At 36.9% G+C, this 10891-nt stretch overlaps 1 protein-coding gene across 1 annotated transcript; it reads right to left on the minus strand.

Moving 5' to 3' along the window:
• Positions 1–886: 886 nt before the first annotated feature.
• LOC148959047 (uncharacterized) lies at positions 887–1225 on the minus strand. The gene has a single exon (XM_089111435.1). The coding sequence runs from the start codon at positions 1223–1225 to the stop codon at positions 887–889; it is 339 nt and encodes a 112-aa protein (XP_088967561.1).
• Between the last annotated feature and the right edge of the window lie 9666 nt (positions 1226–10891).

Raw genomic sequence — 10891 nt, forward strand, 5'->3', positions numbered from 1 at the left:
TTGTTGCAACCTGATGCTACGTAGCTCATGTTGGATTTTATGACTAGAAAATGAAGAAAATAATCGCCTTGGTGTGAAAAGAGTAAAACATAACTATAAACTCATTGTAAAATTTTCAAAAAGTCTGTTAATCTTCAAGTTCTTTTCTTTCAATTTATTTATCTAATTGTTATATACATGTAGTTATTGAATATTTATTCTTAAATTTTGCAAAGAAGGCCTAAATAAGCTTGTACATAGATATCTATATCATACCATGCTGTGAATAAATCGATCGTTATTATTGTTATTATTATTATTATTATTATTATTATTATTGTACAAGAAAACACAGCAAGTATGCTCCTCTCTTATCTGGTTTAGAAGGGCAGTTTAAATGTGTCTCCTTTGTTAATCTTTCTATGAGCTCTCTTGACATCTTTGGCAATTCCTGCAATTCATTCTCCAAATGTGTGACTCTCTCTCTCCATCGATCAGCAACAAAAACAGTGCCTCATTTCTAAACTTCCCAACATTGCCATCCGTACTACGTACTACATACTTGTTGCAAAAAAAAGCCATGGAAAAATCTGGAATTACATCCTTTTTAACTTTAGTTGTTTATTTTTTTTCTCAATTTTTCCTTATACCTTACGATTGTTATAGTTTTTTTCTTGTAAAACCAGACTAGCCCATTGCAATTTACATTGTAATAGTGAGATTTGTAGTTGTAGTTTAAGTTGAATTGGAAATGAAATGTTTCCATTATTATTATTATTTTAATTATTATTATTGTGTGATTCTTTCCAGTCCAATGATGCTCTTGTGGGTAATTCTTGCAGCAGAGAAACACAGCACTTTCCGTAATATGTGAGCTGTTCTAACGATGTCAGGAATGTCTAACTTCCTATGACAGGTCTTTTGCGTTCTTTGAGATTGTTCCAAGCGCACCAATCACGATTGGTATTACTGTCACTTTCAATGCTCTGTGTTGTCTCTTAATTTCGATTGCTAGATTTTGATATTTGGTCAACTTCCCGTCCTCGGTTTTGATAATGTCCTGACCCGCTGGTACAGCTTTGTCAATTAGTGTCCACTCCTGTGTATCCGGTCGATTGTGCTGCAGCTTTCTATCTGTGTAGATAGTCGTTTCCCAGGTAATTGGAGCATCTCTATATTCTGCGACTGCTAATGGATGATGATCAAACCACTTGTCGGTACATTCTATGTCGTACTTGCTGCACATCTTCCAGTGTACCCGCAGGGCCACCTTGTCATTACGTTTCCTGTACTCTCTCTGGACAAGCTTCGTACATCCACTGATAATATGCCTTACAGCTTCAGTAGAGTGTCCACACGATCTACTCAGAGGTGTCTCTGAAGTCTTATCTATGCTTTACTTGTCGAGTATATTCTTAATGCCAGTTCTTAGGCAGCTAAGATCCAACATTCTGTCTCCTTTTTCAAAAAACCACTCCTAAGCCAATACCCAAGAATTTTCTCCGGCTATATCTGATGTTTGTCGCACGAACTCTCCATGCAGGGCTTTCTCCTTCCAGTTCTTGACTTTTTCCTCGCGCATTCTCTTCTGGTAGTTCTGGATACTCTCTTTTTCATCTAATACCTTCTCCTGCAAAGCAGCTTGAAGCATCCACTCTGCGGTCTCTCTCAAATAGCCACGCAACGACTTACTCTCCTTCTTTGTACATTTTTCAATGCAGATCAGTCCTTTTCCTCCTTCCTTCCTCGGGTGACAAAGTCTCGCAACATTACTTCTGGTGTGCATACATCCAATCAATGCCAAATCACGGCAGAGAAGAAACTGGCAATTAGAATTTTTAGCTTTTATTTTTTATTTTAAATATTACTTGTTTCAGGCAACACTATTTTTAGCGGTATGTTAGAAAACTTACTGAGTTCTGTGCACCAAGGAACTCACTTTGAATCCACCTCTGTTCTGTTTGTGCAACAATAGACATTCACATCCAAAATCTGGTTTTTATATTGTTACTCTTTTCAGTGTGACTACTTTTACCAAAACTGGAAGTAAGAAAGTGGCCTTTCTAAGCATGACGAGGCGAGGCACATTGTTGAAAGACATTTATTTTACGGAATTCAGTCCTGGCCTTGGGAAGTACGGAAAATATCAAAAATTTTATCTGTGAAAATTCTGCACTGCGCAATACAAATTTGTCGCACCTGCTCAAATTAAAAAAAATGCCCCCCATTCCCACATAATATCTGCCACTGAGTGGATAATCCCCTAAATGTCTCTTTACAATAACAGTTGATGAGGAAACATCAACAATGTCTGTGTATAAATTATATAGGTCCGTCAAAAGACATTACCAGGTCTCTCATGGAATAAGAAATTGATATTTTTTCTTTTACTATCAAGTCATAAGAAGCGGCGATTGGCCGTTGGTGCATCGGCAGGAGTCGCTATACCTTACCCTTACCAAAACAAAACCTCAAACCTTCAATACGTCTCGTTTTTCGGCAAAGGTGTTTTTTGTGGCTAACTCAATTACTGAAAGACATAAAACAACAGTTATTTTGATCCGCAAATTCCTTTACAGGTTCCCCTACAGTACACTTTCAAGTGGTCTTAAAAGCTCACAGTTAAATAAATTTCAATAAAAGATATGGTCCCGTGTTGTCCCCCTCGCTAAATTTTGCTCAACTTCACTAAATAGAAGTTGAGTGAATTTCTAAAAGTAGTTTTGCTAGGGCTGAATATTAAAAACTTCAATCATAAAAGCTAGAAACGTGCAATGCTTTTCTTAGCAAAAACGAAAGATAAACAGAGAATATAGGCGATATGGTCGCAGATAGATGGATGAAGTTTCGAAGGCTCCTCACCTTTCTGATGAAAATTGCAAAGAAATTATTGTAAAAGTTGGCTAAGAAATCAGAGTTATTATTGATAAAGATGGCAACGAAGCAAGCCACAGAAATTCGCCCAAGAAACAGGCAGGCATTGTAACAAAATGCCGTTCTAGAAAAACGAGAGCGTCTTTTTTGAGCCGAATCGCCCGAAATAACATTAGGAAGATGAATATTTCTGATCTTGGTTTTCAAAATTCTACTGGTGAAACGAAATAAACGTGAATGAAAGCCTGACCTAACACAACAAAAATCTGTTGAGGTTAACTAAAACAAAGAAGCGAGACCTAGACTACAAGTTTGTTTGGACACGAAACGGAAGTATTTACCTAAGAAAAGACAAAGCTAGCTCAGTATAAAAAAATCAACGACGTGGTAGATTTGGAAAAACGTGTGTAAGAACTCTTTTAATACCATTTTGGCATAAAACTGTTTATGATTATTAAAACTCAATTTTTGCGACCTATGCAATTGTTGGATCCATTTAGAAATCATTTCATGAACTTTCTGAACAAGATTGAGAATTCTTTTGTGCCACCTGCCTTCATAATGCTTTTCCGTTTCAATGTTTAAATAATGTAAAAATTATGAAAGAGCTTAAAGGCAATCTGTCTCGTTGTGGATTGGTTAACGAGAATAATAGCTGGAACAATAGCCTAAACACAATTCTTTTAATCAATCAACGTCGTGATATATTGCCTTTAACATCGAAAGTGATGAATCGCTCATTCATATCGTCAATATCACTACCGGAACGTATACGTCATCGTCTTCTATCCCTGGGGATCAACGTCAACACCTTGTTCACACAAGATGCACGAAAATCCGAAATTGGAATATAACTGATTTTGACAAACATTTGTTGACATTTGTGTATCCCTCGTGCTGTTTAAACGCGTTATCCTTATTCCCTTTTTCACAATTGATTATAATAATCTGCTTAATCTTTCTTACAATATTAGCTTCACTTGTAAATGAAACTCAACAGCTATCTCGTAATTTGACTAAAGTCAACTTAATCAACTCGAAACTTGCAAATAAACAAAAAATACTTACATAATTTAAGAGTGACGTAGATTCTAACTTACATAATTCTCTAAATTAAATTAATACGATAACCACGAATTTCATAAACTAATTGAGTCTCACTCTGTAAATGCTAATGAGATGTTAAGCATCCTTCATACTTATATTTCATATATCTCTAATAACCTAGAAAACTTAGAAATCTTGCTTGACAATCTTGACTCTATATTTGATAAACTTATAAATCAAATCAAACTAGAAGGATTTCATAATATTTCTGGGCAAACTGGTAGAAATATGAAAAGTGGGTGTGATGTTTTCATCGCTAACCATCTTTCCTATTCTTTAAAGGATGATATTAACAAATCTCATGAAAATTCTGACTTTGAATTTGAAGCCCATCCGATTAAAGATTCTAAATCCAAGCAAAACATATATATTTAAAGGTGTGGAATGCAATGATACTTGAAAACCTATCATCATTTTTCGATAACTTAAAATCTACTTTATCTAACATAAGTAAAGAAAATAAGGCAATATTAAATTTGAGGTGACTTTTTTATTAACCTTCTTAAAGTTGACAGTTCGGTCAATACTGATTCCTTCCTTAATTTGATGCTCTCAAACTTTCTTAAACCTCTAGTTTTAAGCCAACTAGAATTGTTGATAATCCTTCTCCTAGCCTAATTGATAATATTTTAAAAATGGCTTTGAAAAAGCAAACAATTGAGTAAAATAAAGCTTTTTGTCTGACAATGTTCGGAGTTTAAAACGTCAGAACATAAATCTGACGTTTGTTCTGATGTTCTAACGTTTTGAACCTTGAAGAGTGTCAAACAAAAAGCTTTATTTTACTCAAATGTTTGCTTTTTTCAAAACCATTTTCAAGTTTCGTACCACCAAAAGACTGTTTGATAATACTTTCATAAACTCTTTAGACACAGTAACAGATAGTGATGATTCGATAGATAAATTATCTGATCATTTTTTCCAATCTTCACTTTATTTGAGGTTGATAATAGAACTAAAGTTAAAGAAAACTCGATGTTTAGAGATTAACTCAATTTTAATAAGGAAACATACATAAATTATTCCAAACAGATAATTTCTTTTTCTGTTGATGAAACATTAGACTCAAAATGCGAAAAATTTCACAACAACTTTCTTACCCTGTTAAACAAGCATGCTCCATTAAAAAGAATCGAAACGCTTTAGGAAACAGCAACGCAAATCTAATGGCATTCTAAAATCAATAGCTACAAAAACCTCACTCCAAAAAAAGTTTATCGAAAGAAAAGACCAGTTTTGGTTTCTACGTCATGAAAAATACAAAAAATACACTTAATCGTGTAATTTAACTAAGTAGACAAAATCATTACACTTCATACTTTAATAGCTTCAAAAATGACTCAAAGCTAATCTAGAAAGGAATTAAAAAAATTATGAATAAAAAATAATCGTAAGTCTGATCAAAGGATAAAACTGGATTTTGAGGGTAAGCTTTTTTCAGACGATAAATAAATAGCTAATAACTTTTTTACAAAAGTATAGCTCCTAACCTAGCTAGCTAGGACTGACTATAAGGCTTTATTAAAAAATGAAATCTCAGAAATTTCTTTTCACCTGTTTAGCCTGGTAAAGTTAAATTATGCTACTCAAAGAGTTTAAATCACAAGTTTCATATGACATTCCAGTTACAATGGTGAAATACATAAGTGATTCTTTATCAAGTGTTCTATCTGACTTAATAAACGAGTCTTTAAGTAAAAGGCAATATCATTCTCTACTTTAAGATATTAGGTTATTCTAATTTACAAAGCAAACTCCAAATTAGACGTTTCTAATTATCGTCCAATATCCCTGTTAACCATTTTTAAAAAAGATTTTTGAATATTTCATGCATACCCGACTTGTCCAATTCTTAGAAAAACATGAAATATTATATTTCCATCAGTTTGGCTTCCAAAAAAATAAATCTACAACCCAAGCAATACTTAACCTATGTAACCATCAAACTAATGCCATTGAAAAGAAATAAATTTCTTTTTGTATGTTTTTAGATCTTGCTAAAGTGTTTGACACAGTTGGCCATGAAATATTAATATCAAAGCTTTCTCATCATGGAATTAGAGGTACTGCTTAAAGATTGGTTTAAGTCTAATCTCTTTGATCGAACACAAAAGTTCTACCTTTATTGGGTCCTATCTAAGTCACCTCGTATAACCCATGTAGTTCCGCAAGAAAGCGTCTTAGGTCCCCTATTTTTTCTATTATTTATAAATGAAATTCCAACTTCCTCAGAAATTCTGAAGTTTCATCTTTTCGCTAATGATACTAGAATTTGTTCTCTCATAAAAACTGGCATAGCTTATGTAGTAACCTAATTGACTATGCGCAGGAGCATTACTTTATGTGACCCATGTTTATATAGTTTCAGATTACAGTTGACAGTATTACAGTTATGTGTGTAGGCCGTTTGAAGTTAATATAAAGTTATCGTTTTGTTTCTGTTCAACCCATGCGTTGTTCTATCTCCTTCACATCTTAACATTGGCGACGAGAATGTCTGTACAACTCAATCCATTACCACCGTTCGACCCGAATGCAGAACTTGGAGCGAGTGTTGCTGCCAGATGGAAACTTTGGCTACGTGATTTTGATACTTTTCTTGTGGCTAGCGGAATTCGAGACGCTAAGCGCCAGAAAGCTTTGTTACTTTACCAAGCTGGACCCAAAGTTCGAGAAATTTTTAACCAGTTGAGTGATGTCAACGGAGAAGGGGATGAAGACAACTTTGCGACAACAAAAGCCAAGCTCATTGAGTACTTCGAGCCTCAGAAAAATCGACGGTATGAAGTTTATCGTTTTCGTGAAACTCGTCAGGGAGATCAAGAATCGCTCGATACTTTTCATACACGACTCAGGCAGATATCCAGTACATGCGAATTCGAAGATGTAGACTTTGAAATCGAGGAACAAATAATTATAGGGGGTCGATCTTCCCGTATAAGACGCCGAGCTTTGCGTGACCCTACGTATACCCTTAAAGACATGCTAATCGATGGAAGACGGGATGAAACCAGTTCGTATCAAGCCCGAGATATAGAAACCACCCACGTACACACAGAAACAACGAACCGCTTGCAATCGAAGTCTGATAACAAGACTTGCAACAATTGTGGAGGAGAATGGCCGCACAAAAATCAATGCCCCGCACAAGGGAAAACATGTCGCAAGTGCAACAAACCGAACCACTTTCAATCAGTTTGTAGGAGCTCAAAATTCTCGAAGCAGAAACAAAGACGTCCTGCACATTCTCGCAAATCACATGCAGCGGTGAGACCTTTGCAGCATGAGGATAATTCTAGTGACGAGGAATACCTGTATACGGTCTCAAATGGCAACGACAAATTATCAAAACGCAGCCCTGTGGTTAATGTTGTGGTCGAGGGTCACAAGTTCAACATGATATTGGATACCGGATCCACAATCAACGTTATCGATAGAAATACTTTCGAAAAGATGCACGGAGTCAAGTTACAACAAACCAAAATAAAAGCTTTTCCATTCAACTCTTCGAAACCAGTTTGTTTTATAGGAAAATTTGAATCGATGATCACAACAAAATCTCGCTATGGAGTTGCAACATTTTATGTCCTAAAAGATCGTAATGCTGGTTGTTTACTTTCAGCCAATACAGCACAAGAACTTGGAGTCATAACGCTGAAATTGAACAAACTTTCAGTTTCAGCAACCCCTACAAAACATATTGATCCGCAAATTGATGCCATTATTCAACGTTTCAACAAAGTCTTTGAAGGAACTGGTAAACTGAAGGGGTACTCGGTGAAGCTAAACATCGACGAAAAGGCAATACCACGTGCACAACCGCAAAGGAGAATTCCTTTTCATTTGAGAAAGAAAGTTAAAGAAGCTGTCACCCAGCTGGAAAAAGAGGGGATCATTGAAGCTGTACCAGAAAACGCGCCTTCGCAGTGGGTATCTCCAATCGTCGTAGTACCGAAAAAGGATGGATCTGTTCGTCTTTGCGTAGATATGCGTGTGCCAAATACTGCAATAAAACGTGTACGTTATCCGATCCCTACATTGAATGATATCAGCATTCAACTCAATGGTGCCAAATATTTCAGTAAATTGGATCTAAACCAAGCTTACCACCAGCTACCATTACACATAGACAGTCGTTTTATCACTACCTTCAGCACACACGTAGGACTTTATCGATACACTTGTCTCAATTATGGGACAAATGCTGCTATGGAAATTTTCCAGCATGTTTTACAAGAATCTTTACAAGGTATAAATGGAGTGCTGAACATCGCAGATGACATCGTAGTTTTTGGCAAAACTCGCAAGGAACACGATTTAGCTTTGCAAAATTGTTTGCAACGTCTGCATTCAAAATGCCTTACGCTAAATCTCAAGAAATGTAACTTTCTACAGAAATCAATTCAGTTTTATGGACAAATTTTCACAGAACATGGTACGCAGCCAGATCCAGCACGCATAAGCGATCTTCAGAATGCACCAATACCTACCAGCATCAAAGAGGTACGAAGCCTGCTCGGAATGGCAAACTATAGTGCTAAGTACATCCAAGATTTTGCGACGCTCACTGCACCACTTCGAGAGTTGACAAAAAAGAATACACCATTCGTATGGCAAGCAGTTCAACAGAAAGCATTTGAAAACATAAAATTGGCTCTGTCAGAAGCTCCCGTTATGTCGTATTTCGATACCAATAAAGAAACTTTCGTTACGGTGGACGCAAGTCCCGTAGGTGTGTCCGCAATTTTGAGTCAAGCAACCAAGAACAGTGATGATTACAAGGTTGTTGCTTACGCCAGTCGTGGACTGTCCGATACTGAGAAACGATACTCGCAAACGGAAAAAGAGGCTCTAGCCATCGTTTGGGCCGTAGAACATTTTCATTTGTTCCTATATGGCAACGAAGTTACTTTGATTACAGATCACAAACCTTTGGAAACCATTTACGGCAGTTCAACCTCTAAGCCGTCCGCGAGGATTGAGCCATGGGTTTTGCGACTACAACCTTATTCGTTTAAAGTGCAGTACAAGGCAGGAAGCGAGAACTCTGCTGATTATCTATCCAGACACCCCTCCAGTCAACAATCGCGAAAACAAGAAAGAATTGCGGAGGAGTACGTAAACATGATTACGAGTCACTCTGTGCCTAAAGCTATGTCGCTAGACGAAATAGCGAGTGCTACCAACACTGACAAGACATTGCAAGCATTGCGAGCCGCTATACGAACAAATAGATGGCAAGCATCTGATCGTTTAAAGCCTTATTGTGCAATCAACGATGAGCTCACTGTTGGTGCGAAGGGAATTGTTTTGAGAGGAACACGTTTAGTTATACCAGAGTCACTTCAGCAACGAGCTATAGATATTGCCCATGAAGCTCACCAAGGTCTTTCCAAAACAAAAAGTCTATTACGAGAAAAAGTATGGTTCCCAGGTATGGACAACCTAGTTCAGCATACCCTAGATTCGTGCCTGACTTGTCAAATTGTCGGCAAACCATCGCCACCAGAACCTCTGCAACAAACTGATTTTCCTAAAGGACCATGGGAAACTGTTCATATCGATTTCTGCGGACCGCTTCCTTCAGGAGATCATCTTTTAGTCGTCATTGATCGTTATTCGCGATTTCCGGAAACCGAATTTGTGCGATCCACGAAAGCATCAACTGTCATTCCGAAGCTGGACAAAATATTTTCGGTACACGGCATACCACGTGAATTAAAGACAGATAACGGTCCACCATTCTCGAGTGAAGAGTTTGCACGATATGTAAATATCCTCGGTATAAACCATAAACCTGTCACACCTTACTGGCCGCAGGCAAATGGAGAAGTCGAACGCTTTAATCAGCCTCTCATCAAAGCCGTACAAAGCGCAGTGGCAGATGGTAAGGTATGGCAACAAGAACTGAACCGTTTCTTGTTCCAGTATCGTAATACACCTCACAGCACAACGAAAATTGCGCCATCAGAGTTGTTATTCAACAGGAAAGTACAAGGAAAATTTCCTACTTTAGAGAACAATCGCGTAATAAATCGACACAAAGAAGCTAGAATAAACGAGGAACGCAGTCGATCATACCAAGAAACATATGCAAACAAACGCAGAAAAGCAAAGAAGAGCAACCTTCAAGTTGGAGATACTGTTCTTGTCCGCCAACAAAAAAGGGACAAACTAACGACACGATTCAGCAAAACGCAATACAAAGTCGTAAACCGTAAAGGTACGCAGATAACTGCAGAAGACAGTAATCATCGTCGTGTAACTCGCAACGTATCATTTTTAAAAAAATTACGCGCTCAGATGTCGGATTCCGAAGATGCCAATCAATCAAATCGAGCCACATACGCTTGTGAACAAGAGGTTCCTAGACCTGCTGAAAGACTAGTTAGAAAACGTTATGCACCAGTACGATATGGTGAACCAATACCATTGGGCACTTTGTAAACAGTATACGAAAAAAAACTTCTTTAAAAGGAGGAGTGATGTAGTAACCTAATTGACTATGCGCAGGAGCATTACTTTATGTGACCCATGTTTATATAGTTTCAGATTACAGTTGACAGTATTACAGTTATGTGTGTAGGCCGTTTGAAGTTAATATAAAGTTATCGTTTTGTTTCTGTTCAACCCATGCGTTGTTCTATCTCCTTCACATCTTAACAGCTTAAAAACTATTGAAAATACTGAATTTAAGAGCACCTCAGAATGGCTTTCTGCTAATCAATTAACAATCTTTTGGTGGTACAAAACTTAAAAATGGCTTTGAAAAAAGCAAACATTTAGTAAACTAAAGCTTTTCGTCTGACACTCTGACACATGAATAATGCGACATCTTAATTTTCTTTCAATATTCGTTGAATGAGAAAATGTCACCTGTTGATAGAAGTGGTTTGAATCTTCTGTATGCTACAGTCATAGAACATTCTAT

This window comes from Rhopilema esculentum, chromosome 11, assembly GCF_057945365.1.
Source record: "Rhopilema esculentum isolate cy_ngs chromosome 11, ASM5794536v1, whole genome shotgun sequence".
In the NCBI taxonomy this organism is placed as follows: domain Eukaryota; kingdom Metazoa; phylum Cnidaria; class Scyphozoa; order Rhizostomeae; family Rhizostomatidae; genus Rhopilema; species Rhopilema esculentum.